Source organism: Festucalex cinctus, chromosome 20 (assembly GCF_051991245.1).
Source record: "Festucalex cinctus isolate MCC-2025b chromosome 20, RoL_Fcin_1.0, whole genome shotgun sequence".
NCBI classification, from domain to species: Eukaryota; Metazoa; Chordata; class Actinopteri; order Syngnathiformes; family Syngnathidae; genus Festucalex; species Festucalex cinctus.
In genome coordinates this window covers 4,858,173-4,877,343 of record NC_135430.1, presented here as the reverse complement: position 1 = coordinate 4,877,343, position 19,171 = coordinate 4,858,173, and the positions used below count along the sequence as shown (strand labels likewise).

General features: G+C 42.4%; 1 protein-coding gene across 2 annotated transcripts in view; it reads right to left on the bottom strand.

Annotated features, from left to right (window-relative positions):
* sh3kbp1 (SH3-domain kinase binding protein 1) overlaps nt 1-18,222 on the bottom strand; it is a 45,527-nt gene extending 27,305 nt beyond the window's left edge. Inside the window, exons 1-2 of one of the 2 annotated variants that reach the window (XM_077509152.1) lie at nt 18,004-18,222; nt 12,461-12,618 (exon numbers count right to left, since the gene is read on the bottom strand). In XM_077509152.1, coding sequence (XP_077365278.1) covers nt 12,461-12,618; nt 18,004-18,007 — 162 coding nt within the window. In that variant the 5' untranslated portion in view covers nt 18,008-18,222. The remainder of the gene's footprint in view (nt 1-12,460; nt 12,619-18,003) is intronic. The other variant, XM_077509153.1, reaches the window with a different exon arrangement.
* Between the last annotated feature and the right edge of the window lie 949 nt (nt 18,223-19,171).

The following is a 19,171-nucleotide window of genomic DNA, read 5'->3' as shown; positions in this document are numbered from 1 at the left end:
TTTAAAAATCAATTCGGCCACCTACTGAATTGATTCAAAAAATGCGCGCTGTGATATCGCGAATATTGCCAAACTGATTTTTAACATCCCTAATATATATATGTGTGTGTATATATATATATATATATATATATATAGTGTCATCTTTTAGAACACTAAATCATCATTTAAGAAAAAATAAATGACACTATGGCTTTCAAAGGATATTATTAAAATGGTTTTTGACAATGTGCACAAACTCCGCGAGAAATCCCGAGTGAACGGACAGCATGCAATTTGTCACCTTGCTGTCCTCGTCAAGCCAACGAAAGGGGACGGGACAAGAAATATGGCGCTCGCTCGTTTGGGGGCCAAGCAGAGAAAGTGTCGATGTCGGGTTACCCCGGGTTTTCACCGGATGCGGTTGCGGTGCGGTCCGGCGACGCAAGCAATTAGATTCCATTCATTCGAATGGTGCAGTTTACACCGCTTGCGGGTGCGTTGCGTGTCGACTGCGGAAGGCCTGCGGCGTGCCGCAAGCCTTCCGCAAGGATAGACCTATTTTCTATTTTTGCCGGACGCCGCAGCGGTAGGCTTCCGGCAAATGGCAAGCTAGCACAAAACACATCGAGCGGGACAGGAAGACCGAGGCAGTTTCAAAATAAATTTCCGGTTACCTTTCAGAATAAAACACTCGCCAGCCACAAAAATAATAAATATAATAAATATAAAATATAATAATAAATAATAAAACCACAAAATAATATATGACACGGCACATCCTTTTTATAAGGACTGTAATGTATTGTGAGTTTGATGTTCGCGATTGCTTGTTGTGCCCGTCTCGCTTGCCGTACTGAGCGGCAGCCGGACGCGGAAGACAGAAATAAAGAGTGGACCCGCACTGACCTGACTCTCGTTATTAATATACTTTACAAGGACAACCAAAAAAAGGATGCTGCATGGAATCTCATAGCAGAAGAAGAAGAAAAGGTTAAATCAAAAGAAGTCCACCTCTCTTTCTGCTTCTCTGTTGAGCACAGACTTTCTGTATGTTTGTCGGACGGAGCTGCCCGACCGCAGCTGTGCGGAGCCGTTGTGGATTGACAAAAAAATTGACCCGTCCGGAGCACGCAGTCAAGACGCACCGCACCGCAACCGCACCGCAACCGCATCCGGTGAAAACCCGGGGTTACGCTGTTGTTTCATAAGCTCCTGGCTTGTGGCCACGACGGCGACGGACCGGTCAAGCAGACAGGCCCCTTGGACTGACTCACACGTACGCTCTTCTCATGTGTGGCGCGCACGACGCCTTAATGAGCCAGCCGCAAGGTCCAAAAATAAAGTAGCACACTGTTTCCTAGACAACAGCGACTCCGCTTGGTCTTGCTCAAAGGAACACAAATAGGGTTTTGCTAGCATTTTCATTCACTTGACTTGCACTGAATGGAATCTTGCACACTTAACTCATTTGCACCCAAAAATGTATGAATACCTTCTATTTTAAATATGAACATGCTCCCAAAGACGTATGTATACGTTTTTTTTTTATGCTAGGGCATACAGAAGGCTTTGATGCAATGGTAGTGACAACAAAAACAGCCAGCAGGTGGCAGCAGAGTATAAGAGATCAACCAGGGCCTTGTTGCAACAAGCTCTTTTTGACAGTTTTTTCACCAGGAATGTGAATAATGATGCAACTTAGCTATATTCTAATGCTAATTGCTGCAAAACCGAAACAGATACAAATATACTTTTTTTTCCTGATGAAAGAAGACATTCTCATCTTTCTTTTGGTAGGTTCCATGATTTTATAGCAATCGAACAGAATATTCTGTGGGCCTTGCAAAATCCAGTCCAAATCCAGTAAAACAGTCGGGAGCGAAGGGGGTTGCTTCACTCAAAACGGCCGCCAGTCAATGTGACTTAATGACACAACTGCTCGACGACAGTAAAGAAAACATTGTTAACCAGTTGAATATAGCCTAGCACTGCTAGTTAGATTTGTACTCCCTCAACAGGTGTCTAGGCATAAATATTTGACTTTATTGAGCGGTAAATATTCTTCAGCATGAGGATGGAGACTTGAAAATAATACGAGCATATTGAAGCTTTAAAACGTAAACAAATTGAAGTTTATTTTGTTTGTTTCTACTTTGCAGATTTCATCTACTGCAGAGGTGAACCGGATAGTAAGACACACAATAAATGAGGGATTATTGTCATTATAACCATATTTAAAAAAAAAAAAAAAAAACAGGATTACAAATACCGGGTAGGTTAAAATGTTAAAATGAAATCACTTCAAGCTGTGAGCTGAGTTGTTTACCGCATGTTTTTACAATGTCAACACAAGCCGAGCGGGAAGTCAACCATCGACTGACTCCGCATGCCTGCACACACGTGCGCGCGCCCATGCATAAGGCCGCAGCGGCCATTTTGCGAGCCTCCAGCTCCCTCTTCCTTTTTTTACGAGTGTTGAGGGACACGTGTGATAGATTTACGTTCAAGCGCATTCCAGTTGGAAGTATACACAAAACACGTGTTAGGCTCAAGGTAATTTAACTAAAAAAAAAACAAAACAAAAAAAAAAAACTAAAATTCAAAAAACAATTTTGTTTACGAAATAAAATAAAAACAAAAATGCTTTCTAAGAAACAAAAACTAACTGAAACGACATTTTATGTTTACAAAACAAACTCTAATTATAGCAAAAAATTTTACTTTGTTTTAGTCTTTGGTAATTAATTTCATGCATGAGACTTTGGGGATGATTATGTGCTTGCAAAGCTACTATCCTAGAAAATGGCATTTATTATTTTTCATTATTTACCGGAATTTTTCAGAAAAAAATGCGGCCCGAACCGTTGAACGTACCGGCACAAATGAGGTATCAAAAGATGCGGCTCCATCTGACTTGGCGGGGAACCAATTTCTTTTTCTTTTTTTTTTTTTTTTCGGAATTCCGAGTTACCAAGGCGACGCAATTCCCCAAAAAAAATAAACGGGAAAAAGTCCCATCTGAATAAATGGAGAAGGGGGGGAATGATCCAAAAATTAAGCACCTTTTTCCAAGCCACAAGGAAGTGACCTGATTTCAACGGGAAGTGACCCGGAAGTGGCCTAAAATCAACAGGAAGTGATCTGATTTCAACAGGAAGTGACCCGTAAGTGGCCTAAAGTCAACAGGAAGTGACCTGTTTCAACAGGAAGTGACCAAGAACTAACCTGATTTCAACAGGAAGTGACCCGGAAGTGGCCTAATAAATTAACAGGAAGTGACCTTGATTTCAACAGAAAGTGACCCTGAACTGACCTGATTTCAACAGGAAGTGACCTGGAAGTGGCCTAAAAAGAAACAGGAAGTGATCTGATTTCAACAGAAAGTGACCCAGAACTGACCTGACTTCAACAGGAAGTGACCCGTAAGTGGCCTAAAGTCAACAGGAAGTGACCCAGACCTGACCTGATTTCAACAGGAAATGCCCTGATTTCAACAGGAAGTGACTTGATTTCAACAGGAAGTGACCCAGAACTGACCTGATTTCAACAGGAAGTGCCCGGATTTCAACAGGAAGTGACTTGATTTCAACAGGATTTGGCAAACTGTTAAGTGCATGCTTGCAAGAGTCAGCAGTCACATCCAAAATTTCTGCAGAAATGTTTCTAGTTTTAAATGTGATTTTAAGTAGATTTATTTTGATATTAACCAAAGTGACGTCATAAAGCAACAGCCAATAGAAAACCACCTTCAGATGATGTCGCTCCCATGCTGTTTTTTAAATATTGCGCACAAGTAATGCACATTTCTTTTAAAAACTAAAACTAATACTGAAACTGACTAAAACGAAGCATTTATTTAAGGCACTGTCTGCCAGATTCACTCTGGAAAAGGCACTTTTTAAATACAGGATTTAAACAATCAAACTACTTCTCAATTTACAGATCAGGGCTTGTCTTCATTTCTGTTGGTGAGTTTGTCCTAAACCCGCACCCCCCCAGCCTGTATTTTACCATTTTGTGTTTGTTTTGTAAACAGCGGGACGTTTCTGTGGGAAGACACTATTTACAACCCTCCAACCAATCGCAGAGCGGGGGAGTGGCGTGTCGCAAACGGGGCCGGGCGAACGTGTCAGCTGCGTGACGTCACTCCCGCGGCAATTTGAAAGCACGCACGGATTTTTTTTTTCTTCGCTCACTCATTCACACACGTAAGCTTCTGTGAGTGAGTGAGAAACGTCCCGCTGTTTACAAAACAAATACAAAATGGTAAAATACAGGCTGGGGGGGTCCGGGTTTAGGACAAACTCACCAACAGAAATGAAGACAAGCCCTGATCTGTAAATTGAGAAGTAGTTTGATTGTTTAAATCCTGTATTTAAAAAGTGCCTTTTCCAGAGTGAAACTGGCAGACAGTACCTTTAAATAAGTAAAAACTAATAAAAACTAACAGAAACACCATGAAAACGAATTAAAAACAACTAAATAAAAAAAAAATAAAAAATAAAAATAAAAATCAAAACGAAATCAAAACTAACTAAAATGAAAATTCCAAAACTATAATAACCCTGTCTGCGGGTTAAAAATTAGTTGGCCGTGGCCACTTCAAGGAAAAGCAGATGATATGAAATGAGGAAGACGTCAATGTTGGTCATATCTGAACAGGAAACATCTGCATGTATTGTGTTTTGTGTGTGTGTATTTGGGGGGCTGGGGGGGGGGACTCGTTTTAACTGACTGACTTGAATCATTCGAGCCTTCTTCCATTTTTTGTGTCTGCTGCGGCCGTGGGAGGAAAACGTTTGGTCGAACCTTGCTTGAAGTGAAGCGCTCACGTTGAGTTGCGTCATGCGAATGCGATTAGGCGCCACACATGATCAGTCAGCACATGACAACATCAAGCGGCTGAATACACAATACTACATTTACACTCATTTACATCATTTCTTTAATACTGTCCCATGAAACGATTTCATCAAATATTTACAAAAATATGAGGCATGTACTGTAAGGCATGACAAATTAATAATTAGGGGTGAGAATCTTTGACTGTCTTATGATTCAATTCGATTCGGATTTTTGGGTCTGCAATCCGATTCAGAATGGATTTTCGATTAAAAAATGATTTGACTGACAATGATTTCAGCTACAAATTTATAGATGAGCAAATAATTGTCACGATCTATTCCAGTCTAACTGGCTAATGCTAATTAGCGCGCTACTCGTGGCATTTTCATCCCTCAAAAGAACGGATATTCATACAAAACGATTCCGGAATGTACACAGAGAAGCATCTTAACATGACTCACCGGCATTTGAAAAAAAAAAAATCTACTTTTATTGACATAACTTGATCGTGACTTTTTTTCTTCTACTCTCTAATGTGGCTACAACTTGACTGTGTATCAGAACGCACGGAACCACACTGCCCCTAAGTGGCCAAATCGGGTACAACATGAACAGCGTTTCCAGTACACAAACAAGGGCAAGACAGTATCACATCATTAAAATAAAATTGATTTTAGGACATTTAGAATCAATTCTGAATTGTACTAATTGCGAATTACACTTATCACCTTTGTTGACAGAGAATTGAAAGTCAGCTCAGATTTGGAGCAGTTAGCTTAACCAACTAGACAGATGAATTGGTTGACTAATCATTATGGGACACCATTGATGGCTTAACCAACTTAGAACTAGCTCAGGTCCATGGACAAGTAGACATTGGTAACCGTAGTTTGCTTTAGCTAATGAGCTAATTATTTTCCTATTTTCATCAATATTGAGCTAACTATAAGAGATTATTTCGATAGAACGGGAAAAGTGGACAGCCAGCTAGCTAGCTAGATAGCTATACGAGCTAGATCTAGCTCAATTTGTGGACATGAAAGATGGGATAACTGGTTTGCTAAGCTAATCAAGCTTGAGCTAACTATAATAAAATGAACAGGAAGGACTTGCGACATTCTAGCTAGCTAGCTGAGCTAGCAAGTTAGCTTCAGCTAATGAGCTAATTATTTTTGAGTTAACTATATTGAGCTAACTATAGCTCAATATAGCTATCCAAGCTAGAGCTAGCGCAAACCGTGGACGTGAAAGATGGGATAACTTGCTTTGGTAACTGGTTTGCTAAGTTATCAAGCTTGAGCTAACTATAATACATTGAATGGGAAGGACTTTTTAACTAGCTAGCTAGCTATCCAAGCTAGATCTAGCGCAATCTGTGGATGTGAAAGATGGGATAACTTGCTTTGGTAACTGGTTTGCTAAGCTATCAAGCTTGAGCTAACTATAATACATTGAATGGGAAGGACTTTTTAACTAGCTAGCTAGCTATCCAAGCTAGATCTAGCGCAATCTGTGGACGTGAAAGTTATAATAACTTGCTTTGGTAACTGGTTTGCTAAGCTATCAAGCTTGAGCTAACTATAATACATTGAATGGGAAGGACTTTCTAACTAGCAAACTAGCTGAGCTAGATCTAGATGGATACAGTAACTGGACGGACAACCTCGATAAGCTACGTAAGTCAATTAGAACGGGAAGAAGACAACTGACTAGCTAGCAAGTTAGCTTTAGCTAATGGGCTAATTATTTTTGAGTAAACTATATTGAGCTAACTATAATAGATTATTTCGATAGAACGGGAAGAGTGGACAACCTCCAAGCTAGCTCTAGCGCAATCCGTGGACGTGAAAGATATAATAACTTGCTTTGGTAACTGGTTTGGTAGCAAGCTTGCTGAGCTAGATCTAGATGGATACAGTAAATGGACGGACAACCTCGATAAGCTACGTATGTAGTGATTGGAACATAATTCACCCACGGAACGTTGGGACGAAGGAGGAGTTGGATGGGATGAAAGGATGAAAGGATGAAAGGATAAAAGAACAAAATGTTGGTAGGTCTGTGAGCCTCATGCAGAGTGAGTTGTTGTTGCTGTAAAACGCTGAAAAGCTGATGTCAATAAATCGCCGGTCTTTGGCTCCGGACTTCAACACTCTGCCTCCGACTCCCGTCACTACTCGCTACATTGGTGACCCCGACATCCACCTCGTTGACGTTTCCGAGGCTGATAATTTGATCGAATTGAGCGACATGGCGAACTCCGCTGATCTCAAGTTACCGGAGTTTTGGGAGTCGGCCACGGCGACGTGGTTTGTACAAGCTGAAGCTCAGTTTGCCATCCGGGGAATTACGGACGATTCCACGCGCTACTACCACGTCGTGGCCGCGCTCGGGAGCTCACGGCGGCCAGAGCCGTGAGTTTTATCACCTCTCCCCCGGCACGGGATATGTACGCGGGGCTCAAAGCGTACCTCCTTAAGACCTTCGAGCTGTCACGGCCGGATCGGGCTCGACGCCTTTTCGCCATCCAGGGCCTGGGGGACAGTAAGCCGTCCGAACTAATGGAAAAAATGCTGAACCTGCTTGGCGCGGAGGAGCCGAACTTTTTGTTTATTGAACTGTTTCTCCACCACATGCCTCCTCATGTCCAGACAGCGCTAGCGAATACTACCATCTCCGAGCCACGTGCTCTGGCGGAGGAAGCTGACCGCTTTTTCCTAGCCACCCAGCGTTACAACCACGAGGTCTTGGCCTCTGCACGCGCCTTCCCAGTCCCGGCGACCGCAACTGCACCTCATAAGGCACGCGCTGCCGTGGATGGCCGAACAGCCCCTGGCTTATGCAATTTTCATGCACGTTTTGGAACCAAGGCGAAGAGGTGCCACACCCCTTGCCCCTCTGTTGCGTCGGGAAACGGCAACGCCTCCACTCAGTTGCAGCTGTGAGTGGGGGCGCAGAGTGCCGGCTGCTGTTTGTCATGGACACCCTCTCCAGACTCAAATTCCTTTGTGACTCCGGCGCCCGCAGAAGCGTGTTGCCTGCCTCGGCTGAAGATGCTGCCGGGGGCACCTGTCAGCGGCCAACGATGCACCGATCCGGACCTACGGCACGAAGACAGTGGATGTATGTTTTGGGGAGCGCCGGTTCACTTGGGACTTTGTCACTGCGGACATTTCTTTTCCCCTTCTTGGCGCTGACTTTTTGTGTGCCCACAGTCTACTGGTGGATGTTAAAAATGGCCGCCTGTTAGACGCTGTGACGTTTTCCACTGTTGCTTGTGGGTGTGATGTGGAAACGTTTGAGGGCCTCGCCAGCCCGCTCTCAGATGACGACGTGTTCACGCGGCTTCTTGGAGAATTCCCCAGCCTGACCACGCCTACATTTGCAGCCACTTCTACCAAGCATGGGTGGGGTCGAGCACCACATTGAGACCGTAGGCCCGCCGGTTCACGCTAAGGCCCGACGCCTCAACCCTGATAGATTGGCCACAGCTAAGTCTGAATTCGCCAACATGGAACGCCTTGGCATAATTCGTCGTTCGAACAGCCCGTGGGCCTCGCCTCTCCACATGGTTCCGAAGTCGGACGGCGGCTGGCGACCGTGTGGAGACTGTTGCCGCCTCAATGATGCCACGACGCACGATCGCTATCCGGTCCCGCACATACAGGACTTCTCTGCCCACCTGGCAGGTGCGAAGGTGTTTTCCAAGGTGGACTTGGTACGGGGCTATCACCAAGTTCCGGTACACCCCGCCGAGGTGCCTAAGACTGCTGTGATAACACCTTTCGGACGGTTCGAGTTTCTCAGGATGCCATTAGGCCTTAAAAACGCGGCCCAGTCTTTTCAGCGTCTCATGGACTCTGTTCTCCGGGACATGCCGTTCGTCTTCGTCTACTTGGATGACATCCTAGTGGCTAGCTCCTCCATCGGAGAACACCTTTCACACCTCCGGCAGCTTTTCTCCAAGCTCAGCCATGCTGGACTGATTATTAACCGAGCTAAATGTGTCTTTGGTGTGCCCTCCATCCAATTCCTCGGCCTCCTCATCAACGAGGACGGCGCCACCCCGCTCCCGGCAAAAGTGGAAGCTGTTGCCACTTTTCCTCGACCCCGGACGGCCCAGGGTCTCCGCGAGTTCCTCGGGATGGTGACTTTTTACCACAGGTTCATCCGCCACGCTGCCCATGTGATGCACCCGCTTTACGACGTACTTAAGGGTGTGGCTCCTAACCGTGCAGTCGACTGGACCGATGTGAGAGTCAAGGCTTTTGAAGAGACGAAAGCTGCGCTGTCCCGAGCAGCCTTGTTGGCCCACCCGCGCCCGGATGCCCCGGTCGCCCTCACTACTGACGCATCCGATTTTGCCGTCGGGGCCGTTTTGGAGGAGCGCGTCGAAGGTGCGTGGCAGCCGCTGCCTTTTTCAGCCGCCGGTTAGTCCCTCGGGAGCGCAAGTACAGCACGTTCGACAGGGAGCTCCTTGCTGTCTGGCTGGCGATCCGCCACTTCCGCTTCATCCTGGAGGGCCGTGAGTTCACGGTCTTCGTCGATCACAAGCCCCTCACCTTCTCCATGTCGAAGTTGTCCGAGCCGTGGTCCGCGCGACAACAGCGCCAGCTATCGTTCATATCTGAATACACCACGGACATCCGACATATCGCTGGCAAGGACAACGTGGTCGCAGATTGTCTGTCCAGGGCAGCCGTCAACGCGGTACAGCTGGGCCTCGACTTTTCCCGGATGGCGGCCGACCAGGCTTCCGACCGTGACACCCAGTCGCTTCGGGGCTCCGACACCGGGTTGCAAGTTAAACCGGCTCATGGTGACATGGCCGGACCCTTGGACGTGCCCCGCGCCCCCCGCCGCGGACGCCCCCCTGGGCTGCGCCTTGTGGACCGTGTGGGGTCCCTTCCAGTTGTTCCTGCATCTCCGCCAGTTGGTGCGCGGGACTGTTCTGGTGTTTCTGCTGTGTCCCTCCCGCCCTCGCTCCCTGGGTCCTGTACCCGCAGGGGTCGGGCAGTTTTGCCGCCCCGTCATCCAGAGTTTGATTGTGGGTGAATTCTGGGGGGGCTTGTGTAGTGATTGGAACATAATTCACCCACGGAACGTTGGGATGAAGGAGGAGTTGGATGGGATGAAAGGATGAAAGGATAAAAGAACAAAATGTTGGTAGGTCTGTGAGCCTCATGCAGAGTGAGTTGTTGTTGCTGTAAAACGCTGAGAAGCTGATGTCAATAAATCGCCGGTCTTTGGCTCCGGACTTCAACACTCTGCCTCCGACTCCCGTCACTACTCGCTACACGTAAATCAATTAGAACGGGAAGAACGTACAACTGACTAGCTTGCAAGCTAGCTATCCCAGCTAGATCTTACTCAATTAATGGACACAAAACGTGCGATAAGACGCTCTGACTGGCAAAGTTTGGTGGTAAATATATAGACTTTATGCCGACTAGTTTGCTAAGCTATCAAAGTTTAAGCTAACTGTTATAAATGTTCAGTGGGCTGTATGCAGCTTATGAGGTTTTTCTCCAACAAATTGATATATTGATTAAATATAATAACAGCGTATTGCATCATATCCTGAGTTACTGTATTGCATGTCGTCCTGTATCTTTTGCAAACTATGGACATTCTCCCTTTCTCCCTCGACACACTCAACAGCCGAATGCCACACATTCCCATAAGTGCAGTCTTGTGACACACCAGAGTGCCATTACTGAGTTCAATATGCACACGCACGCACACACGCGGCCATTGTCCCGCAGCATGACAGTGAATGAGCGTTGTGAGAGAGGCTCAGCACAAATCAAGCACATGACAACACTGTCGAAATGCCTGATTGTTGTGTCACCGGCCACTTCCTGACAAAACGCACACAAACCTCTCACCTCATAAAGACAGAAACTTTTTTGAGTACTTTTGCTATCTTTGGAAAAACATTGAAATCTATAGTAAGAAGTACAATGTATAGATTAGGATGTGTAACGATATATCGATATCTTGATAAATCGTGATACTTTTTTTTTACATCATCGATATACCTACGCAAGTATTGCAATATTTGTAGTTAATATGCAGCCACTAGAACTGCTCCATTGTTGACTTATTGAGCAATTACTTAGCAGGCCACTAGGGGGAGCACCTCATAAGAGTGGCGGGGAAGTGGACGCAAGTCTTCAGGTGAAGAAGAAGACTCATCAGCGCTTTTTGACTTGTGGAAGACATTTATCTGTCCAGCAACTGACTCACTTTTGCATACATTTCTATGAAAAATGTGTAATATATCTTCAATTTTAACATTTTAGAACATATTTTATGCTTCGACTTTTTGAAGTACAGAAGCGTTGAGCTGCCAATGTGGAGTAAACATTTTTGGCTGGCGAATATGTTCGAACATACTTACAAATATGTTCAAACCATACCTTTTTAGGCATTTGGCTACATTACAAATTCATTAGAAAATTAAGTAGACAAAAAACAGTGTTAATTCGTAACTTTTACGATTTATTATGTCTGCCGTGCATGATTTAGGTTCGGCATTTTTTTTCACTCGAGCATGCGCAAATAAAACCCCATGGCATTATGGGAAGGTATGCTAACTTTGTAGCAAGTAGCCTACAAGTACGTTTGAACGTATTTGCGAGTATGTTCGAACGTATTTGCGAGTATGTTCGAACATATTTGCAAGTATGTTTGAACATATTTGCGAGGATGTTTGAACATATTTGCGAGTATGTTTGAACGTATTTGTGACGTATTTGTGACTATGCTCGAACATATTTGGGAGTATGTCCGAACATATTTCAATACGTTGGAACATATTTGCGAGTATGTTCAAACATATTTGCGAGTATGTTCGAACATACTCGCCAGCCAAAAATGTTACTCCGCATTGGCAGCTCTACGCTTCCGTATTGAAGCACACAATTTCTGAGGAATATTATTATTTATTTCATTGGATTTAATATTTCAGTTAGGGCTGCGCAATTAATCGAAATTCAATTACAATTTCAGTTATTACACGCTGTACAGTAAGTACAAAATAATCCTAATCCTAATATACATACATATATATATATATATATATATTTATTTATTTTTTTATTTTTTTAAATTTATTTATTAATACTAATTTTTGAGTTTTTTAATTAAATGTATGGCATTTGCACCTTGAAAAAATAAAAAATACATAATTTAATCAATTTTGTTCATCCAAAACGAACTTGCATAATTATCGTGGTTCAAAGAATTTTTTTTTTTCGGTTAAACATTTACTTGTTTTGTACCAAAAAATAATTGTTTGAATAATTGTGATTTAATTTAATGCCAAAATAATCGTGATTATTATTTTTTCCATAATCGAGCAGCCCTAATTTCAGTAATTGTATTTATTTACTTTTGCAATATTACACACACAAAAATTGTATATACACTAAAGTGCTCACTGTGAAATCAAGGGAGCAAAAGTTAAAACATAAATACTCAAGTTAAGTATAGATAAGTGTACATACGTTTGGATTATGTCAACGTATGAGCGCAAGTGTGCATGCAAAATCGACTTAAGTCGAGTCACATAGTATTTGTTTACTTGTCCAGTGGTGTGACGTGCTGATAAGGAAGTGTGGTGACTCACCCGCACAAAGTTGTCGGGGAACAAGCCCCGGCGCCCCCCCAGCTCGCCTTCCCACCATCCTCCGTCGTCTCGCCGTATGTTCACGATGACGTCGCCCACGTTGAGGCTCAACTCGTCGTCCTGCTGGGCCTCATAGTCAAACTCCACCACGGCCTCCACTAAGAGTCAGAGAGTGAGCGAGTGAGCGTGTTGGCGTCTTGCACTCAAAAGGTCAAACATCGCAGTTAGATGCATCGCATCGTTCCGCTGTTACAAAGCATCATCATGAAGGAGAAACAAGGACAGAATTTCACATCAAACTTGGGCGGGGGGGGCTTTTATGGGCACTGCCAAGGCCACTAAAGGGATCCCGTTTCATGTTTAGTACGGCTTGCTCGCACAAATAAAAACAAGAGCAGAGTGAGAGGGCCTCTGCCAAGGCTTCAAATCAATCTTTCAATTTAACGGCTAAGAAGGGATGTAAAGTGGCAAGAAGTTCTTCTGGGAACAAATGGAATGAGATCCGACATAAATAAAGCACGACTCAGCGGTAACAAGCTTGCTAAGCTAACTAGCACGATAGATGGATAATTAGGTTGGTAAGCTTACTAGCTTGAGCTAAGTAGCATAGATAGATAGATAGATAGATAGATAGATAGATAGATAGATACTAACTAGCTACTAGATGGATAATAGATAGCTATTTAACTATTTAACTAGATAACTATTTAAGCTAGCTACTGGATAGATGGATGGATGGATGGATGGATGGATGGATGGATGGATGGATGGATGGATGGGTAGATAGATAGATAGATAGATAGATAGATAGATAGATACTAACTAGCTACTAGATAGATAGATAGATAGATAGATAGATAGATAGATAGATAGATAGATACTAACTAGCTACTAGATGGATGGATAGATAGCTATTTAACTATTTAGCTAGATAGCTATTTAGCTAGCTGATAGATAGATAGATAGATAGATAGATAGATAGATAGAAACTACTTTGATAAGCTAAGTAGCTAAATGGACAAGATAGATGGGCTAACTTAGCTTGCAAGTACTATCTGAAGTTGATTGACAAATAGATGTATTGGTAATTAACTTGCTCAGCTAACTAGATGGCTATTAGATGGACAGAGAATATTAACCGCACTAGTTGAATAACGTGTATCTCTCACACACACACAATAAACATTTGATCCCTGAACAAACTTTTCAGTGGGGGGGGTGCTATTTTTCAGGGTGCCGTAACCATGGAAACAAGCGTATAAACGAGTGGCTATGACTCACCCGCACTGGCTTCCCCGCTCCAATTTGCTGCCTTTATGCACACACATGCAGCATATTGACGCACAGAGATTTTTTTTTTTTTTAGAGAAACCATTGAAAGGAATGGTTTTGAAAATGTCCAAATGTAAATGAAGTTGTGACGTCATGTTGATTCATTATGGAATGGAGAAGAGAGGAAGAACTTTTTACTTGTGTGGGTTCGATGTGCAAGTGGGGAAGCCCACCGCCGCCGTCGTCTGCTGTGGCCGCAGACTTCCACTGATCACAATATTGACTGATTTAACTGCTTATTGGTTATTGATGAGGCTAGCTAAAACTGTTTATTGGGACTGATTATTGGTTGCAATCATTTTTCATTAGGACTGCTTACACTGGTTATTGATGAGACTACTTACACAGATTATTGATAGGACTGGTTAAACTGGTTATTGATAAGAGTGGTTATTTGTTAAATTGGTTGTGGCTTTTTGATAGGATTGCTTACAAAGGTAAAGGACAAGATTGGTTATTTGCTTCCACTGGTTACACTGTTTATTGCTAGGACTAGTTGTTACACTGGTTATTGATGAGACAGGTTCCACTTCCACTGGTTGTCAATGACACTGGCAACACTTGGGACTGTTTTCACTTATTGTTGATGAGATTCCTTACACTAGGTATTGAAGGGACTGGTTCAACTTGTTAGTGATGGGACTAGTTACTAGGGATGTCACGATAAGGGCAATATCGTGATATTGCGATATTAAAACTGCCACAATATCGTCGTCGTCATGGTCACAATATTTAAAAGGAACACATTTGTTCAAAAAGTCAGGTTGATTTCCATTTGTGCAGTTCTAGCACCCTCTAGTGACTAGTTTATTAGTGTAATTTAATTTTCATTAGGGATGTTTTGGCCTTCTATGTTTAAAATCTATGCTAATTGTCAGATAAAGGGGAACCTAATTTGCTTGTGACGCTATCAATGTCTGCTTGCATTACCAAGTAAGTGCCTCAATATTGTTATTAGAGATTAGGGGTGTTAAAAAAAATCGATTCGGCAATATGTCGCAATACTACAGCACACAATTCTCGATTCTCGAATCGATTCAATAGGCAGCCAAATCGATTTTTTAACATCCATTTTTGATGGAAAAATATTCAACAAAACATCTAACTTTCACACCTTAAGCATGGAAGAATGTTATATGAATGAAACATTAAGCCTTAATATTTTTTTTCAATGCTTATCAAACATGAAAAATGTTACAACCTGTTTGTTAAATATAGTGGCTCACAGTTCTAAGACCGAAGTTTCAGATCAATAAATAATACATTTTCATACAAATCTTACAGCGTACATGTATAAGTTTACTAAATGGTATTTTCTAAATTTGAGTAAAAAAAAAAAATTGCAACAGTCGACTTGTAAATTCATATCGGGATTAATCGGTATCAAATCGAATCGTGACCTATGAATCGTGATACGGATCGAATCGTCAGGTACTAGGCAATTCACACCCCTATTAGAGATTGGAGGTGGTTTATATGCATTGCTGTTATGTACAAAAGCACAATATTGTGTTTTTTTTAGTATGACCTGTCATTTTTACAATATTATCTTTTTTAAATATCGCCAACGGCCCCACAATATCGTGATAATTATCGTATCGTGACCTTCATATCCTTATAATATTGTATCGTGATGTTTGGATATCGTTACATCCCTACTAGTTACATCAGTCATTGGTTTCCCTGGGTATGAATGAAACCGGTTACAATGGCTGTTGAAGGGACCAGTTACACTGGTTTTTCGTTAGTTAGACTGCTTTCACGGGTTACTGGTGGTTGCACAGGTGGTTAGTGATGGGACTGGTTCCTCTGGTTAACAGGAATGGTTTTTGATGGGACAAGTTTCTTCGTTTTGATGGGGCTGGTTATTGTGAAAGTGGGTTTTAATGGTAGTGATGACACTAGTTATTGGTGGGACTGCTTACACTGGTTATCGACAGATGTGGCCACTTCCAACTCTCCTTTCATTGAGCGACACACACATTTTCTGTGCTGGTGCTTTATGGCGCAAAGCCTCAAATAAAATACACAAACTGACTATCAGGTTTTCGTCGGTTGACCCGGGTCAGTGAAGATGGTCCTTCTTCAGTCCGTGTATTTTTATTTATTTATTTATTTTTTGGCTTAAAAGAGCATTTGCGAAAATCTGGTTATTGGTAGGACTAGGTGATCTTTGACCTCGGCTCTTGTTTGTATCTCAACGATCACAATTGTGATGTCGTTGAAATTAATAGAAACATGACAAAATGCAAAATAATTCCCGAAAGGCCCTTCTGTAACAATGACTTGTCGCTTATAGTGACAATCCATGCTAATGTCGCTAACATTTCAAAAGCGACAAAGAAGCGAGGCCCAACATTCAAACGGCCTGCAGACAAAACAAAACCAAACTCCCACTCCAGCTTGGACTAAGACGAGCGAACGGCTGCGCCTCGTCCGGGTTTCGAAAAATGTCGCGCACGCGCAGGTGCGCCGCTCGCTGACGTGACATTGTGCGCTTGCACACAATTCTCCCACGTCAAGATGGAACGTTTCCAAGCACGTTGGACGGACGCACAGCGTTTTGATATTCATGTGCGTTTAGCGCACTCCCTCCGTCTGCATTGTCTGTGCGTGTATGTGAAAGCAAGCTTTTGCTTTTTTTTGGCCGCCCCCAACACAACTAACAACATTTTTACGTATAGGCACTGCGAAAACATGCAAGTCGTTTTCCTTTCTCTCCATCATGTTGCCATGTCAAATTGTCCCTTAAAACTCATTCACTGCCAGCCATTTTAGAACATTTCAAAATGTTCAAAACCCATATGAGATTATGTTCAATAATTATATGTAAACCCAAATCTACCAAATGACAGAATACACTCTCTCCTTTCTGCCTTGTCCTGTTCTTTTATCATCAACAGGAGTTTGACGATATATTGATATCGTGATAAATCATAATACTTTGTCTCCCGATGGATTATCCATACGCCGACGCAAGTATGGTGATATTTGTAGTTCATATACAGCCAGCTCTATTGTTCATGACTTATTGAGCAATTACTTGGCGGACCACTAGGGTGAGCTCCTCGTAAGAGTGGCAGGGAAATAAACGCAAGTCTTCAGGTGAAGAAGACTCATCAGCTGACTTTGATTTGTGGAAGACATTTATCTGACTCAGTTTTGCATACATTTCTATGAAAAATGTGGATTATATCTTCAATTTGAACATTTTAAAACATTTTATGTTTCGACTTTTTGAAGCACACCATTTCTGAGGAATATTAAGATTGATTGAATTGGATTTAATATTTAAGTCATTTTATTTTTATTTACTTTTGTAATGTTAGGGAGACAGAGTATCACGACTTATCACGATATTGATATATCGTCACACTCCTATGCACATGTCACTTTGCGTTAAATGCAAGTTAACATAACATTGTACATTTACGTGCAAGTGATGCATGCATAGAGTCCACTGACCACCCGCTGAAAGAAGGGTTGTAGTTGCCTATAGATGCCGCAAGATGGCAGCAAAGTACGTTTTGTTTTTTGTCCTATTAGACATGGCTTTGGCCAAAACAGGACAACGAAGGATAGATCTTCGGGGCAAAAAATCCGCACATAGGTGAATATTCCGGCGTTTTCAGCTCACTGAGATTAGCCACCTAGCTCGACTTTGTTCACAAATCACAGCGAGCAACATCTCGTTCATGTTGGGGGGGGATGAAACTGAAAACATCAGATGCCCCCGCTTGCCTGTCCGCATGCGCGCTATCGACGAAATAATTGGCGATTTAGCAATCGATGACTCGGCCATCAGGGCCCTCTCTGCGCCCGGGGGGATGGGGGGTGATGCATGCGCCTAACGAGGAATGTCACAACCAGTCAGCACACACACAAACGCATGAGTGAGAGTGAATGCAAACGTGTCAACATCTGCAACTCATCATCTCATGAAAAACCCCTCACCACGCAGCACATCCACCGTAAAGCATGGCGGGAAAAGGACAAGATAGCCCATTTGAGCACCCACGGGGGGGGGGGGGGGGGGGTAAAGGTGGGTTTGGGGGCACCCATGCAGCCCTCTGGACCTGGGCTTTCCGCTCCTGCTCATCCAGATGCGCTGGGGGGATATTGTAGAAGACAGCAGGGAGGGAGGGAGGGAAGATACAGGACAGGGTGGGGGTCCTCCAAAGATAAAAGGGGGGAGAAATGGTGCACCTCACCCATTTATGTCTCCTCGGTGCTCCTCGGGCTTGGTTCGGTGCCGTACCAGGCGGTCGGTTCAGGTATCGAGCGGCTTTTGTTGAGCGCCGAGCCACGCAGCCTCCTCCTCCGCCTCCTCCGCGCTACCAGAGATCCGCTCGAGCGGGAGGAGCGTCACATGAAACCATATTCCTTCCTCTTTTTCTTCCCTTCCCTTCTCCCCCCCACCCCAACACCAACGCACCACAGAGGAGTCAGAGAGCGTGTGGCCAAAACGGGAAGCAAGCTGCCTCTTCTGGTGCTTTCGAGTGCCCTCGGAAAAAACACAATTTCTCCCCCCTCTCCCAAAATAAGCGCACTGTGACGCAATTGGTTGTAACATAACACAACAATCTGTCTTTACACAACTTTTACCGCCGTTTATCCGACTTTGTTTGCTATTTGTCGTCTTAATAATAATAATAATAATAATAATAATAATAATAATAATAATAATAATAATAATAATAATAATGTATACGTTTCTTTAATTTAGTTAGCTAAATAAAAATAAATGGATAATTAATTCATTATAAATAATAAAACAAAAAATATTTTTGCAATATGCCTGTAACAATTTTGTCTTTAAATAATTGTTCGATTACCACCACTAATAATAATAATAATAATAATAATAATTATTATTATTATTATTATTATTATTATTATTATTATTATTATTATTATTATTATTATTATTATTATTACATAATAATCTATGAATAATTTTTAAAACAAATTAATTGTATTCAACACTATTTCAAAATACACATTTTTTAAACTAATCTACGAGCCAGCCATTACTTTTAATTGCCCTGCTGAATTATTGTTAAGCTTTTACTCTTATTCTTATTCTTACTACTTCAACTACTACCCAAGCATCGACAGAGAGTATAACATTAATAATAATAGTAATAATAGTAATAATAATAATTGTTATTATTATTATATTATTGTTATCATATTATAATAAGTTTTACTTCTTTCTCTCCCCTTTCATTTATTTTACTTTAAAGAGTGAAATAAAAATTCAATTAAACTGAATTGAATTAATAACAATAATAATAATAATAATAATAATAATAATAATAATAATAATAATAAAAATAATAATAATAATAATAATAATAATATGCATTCACCATTTAC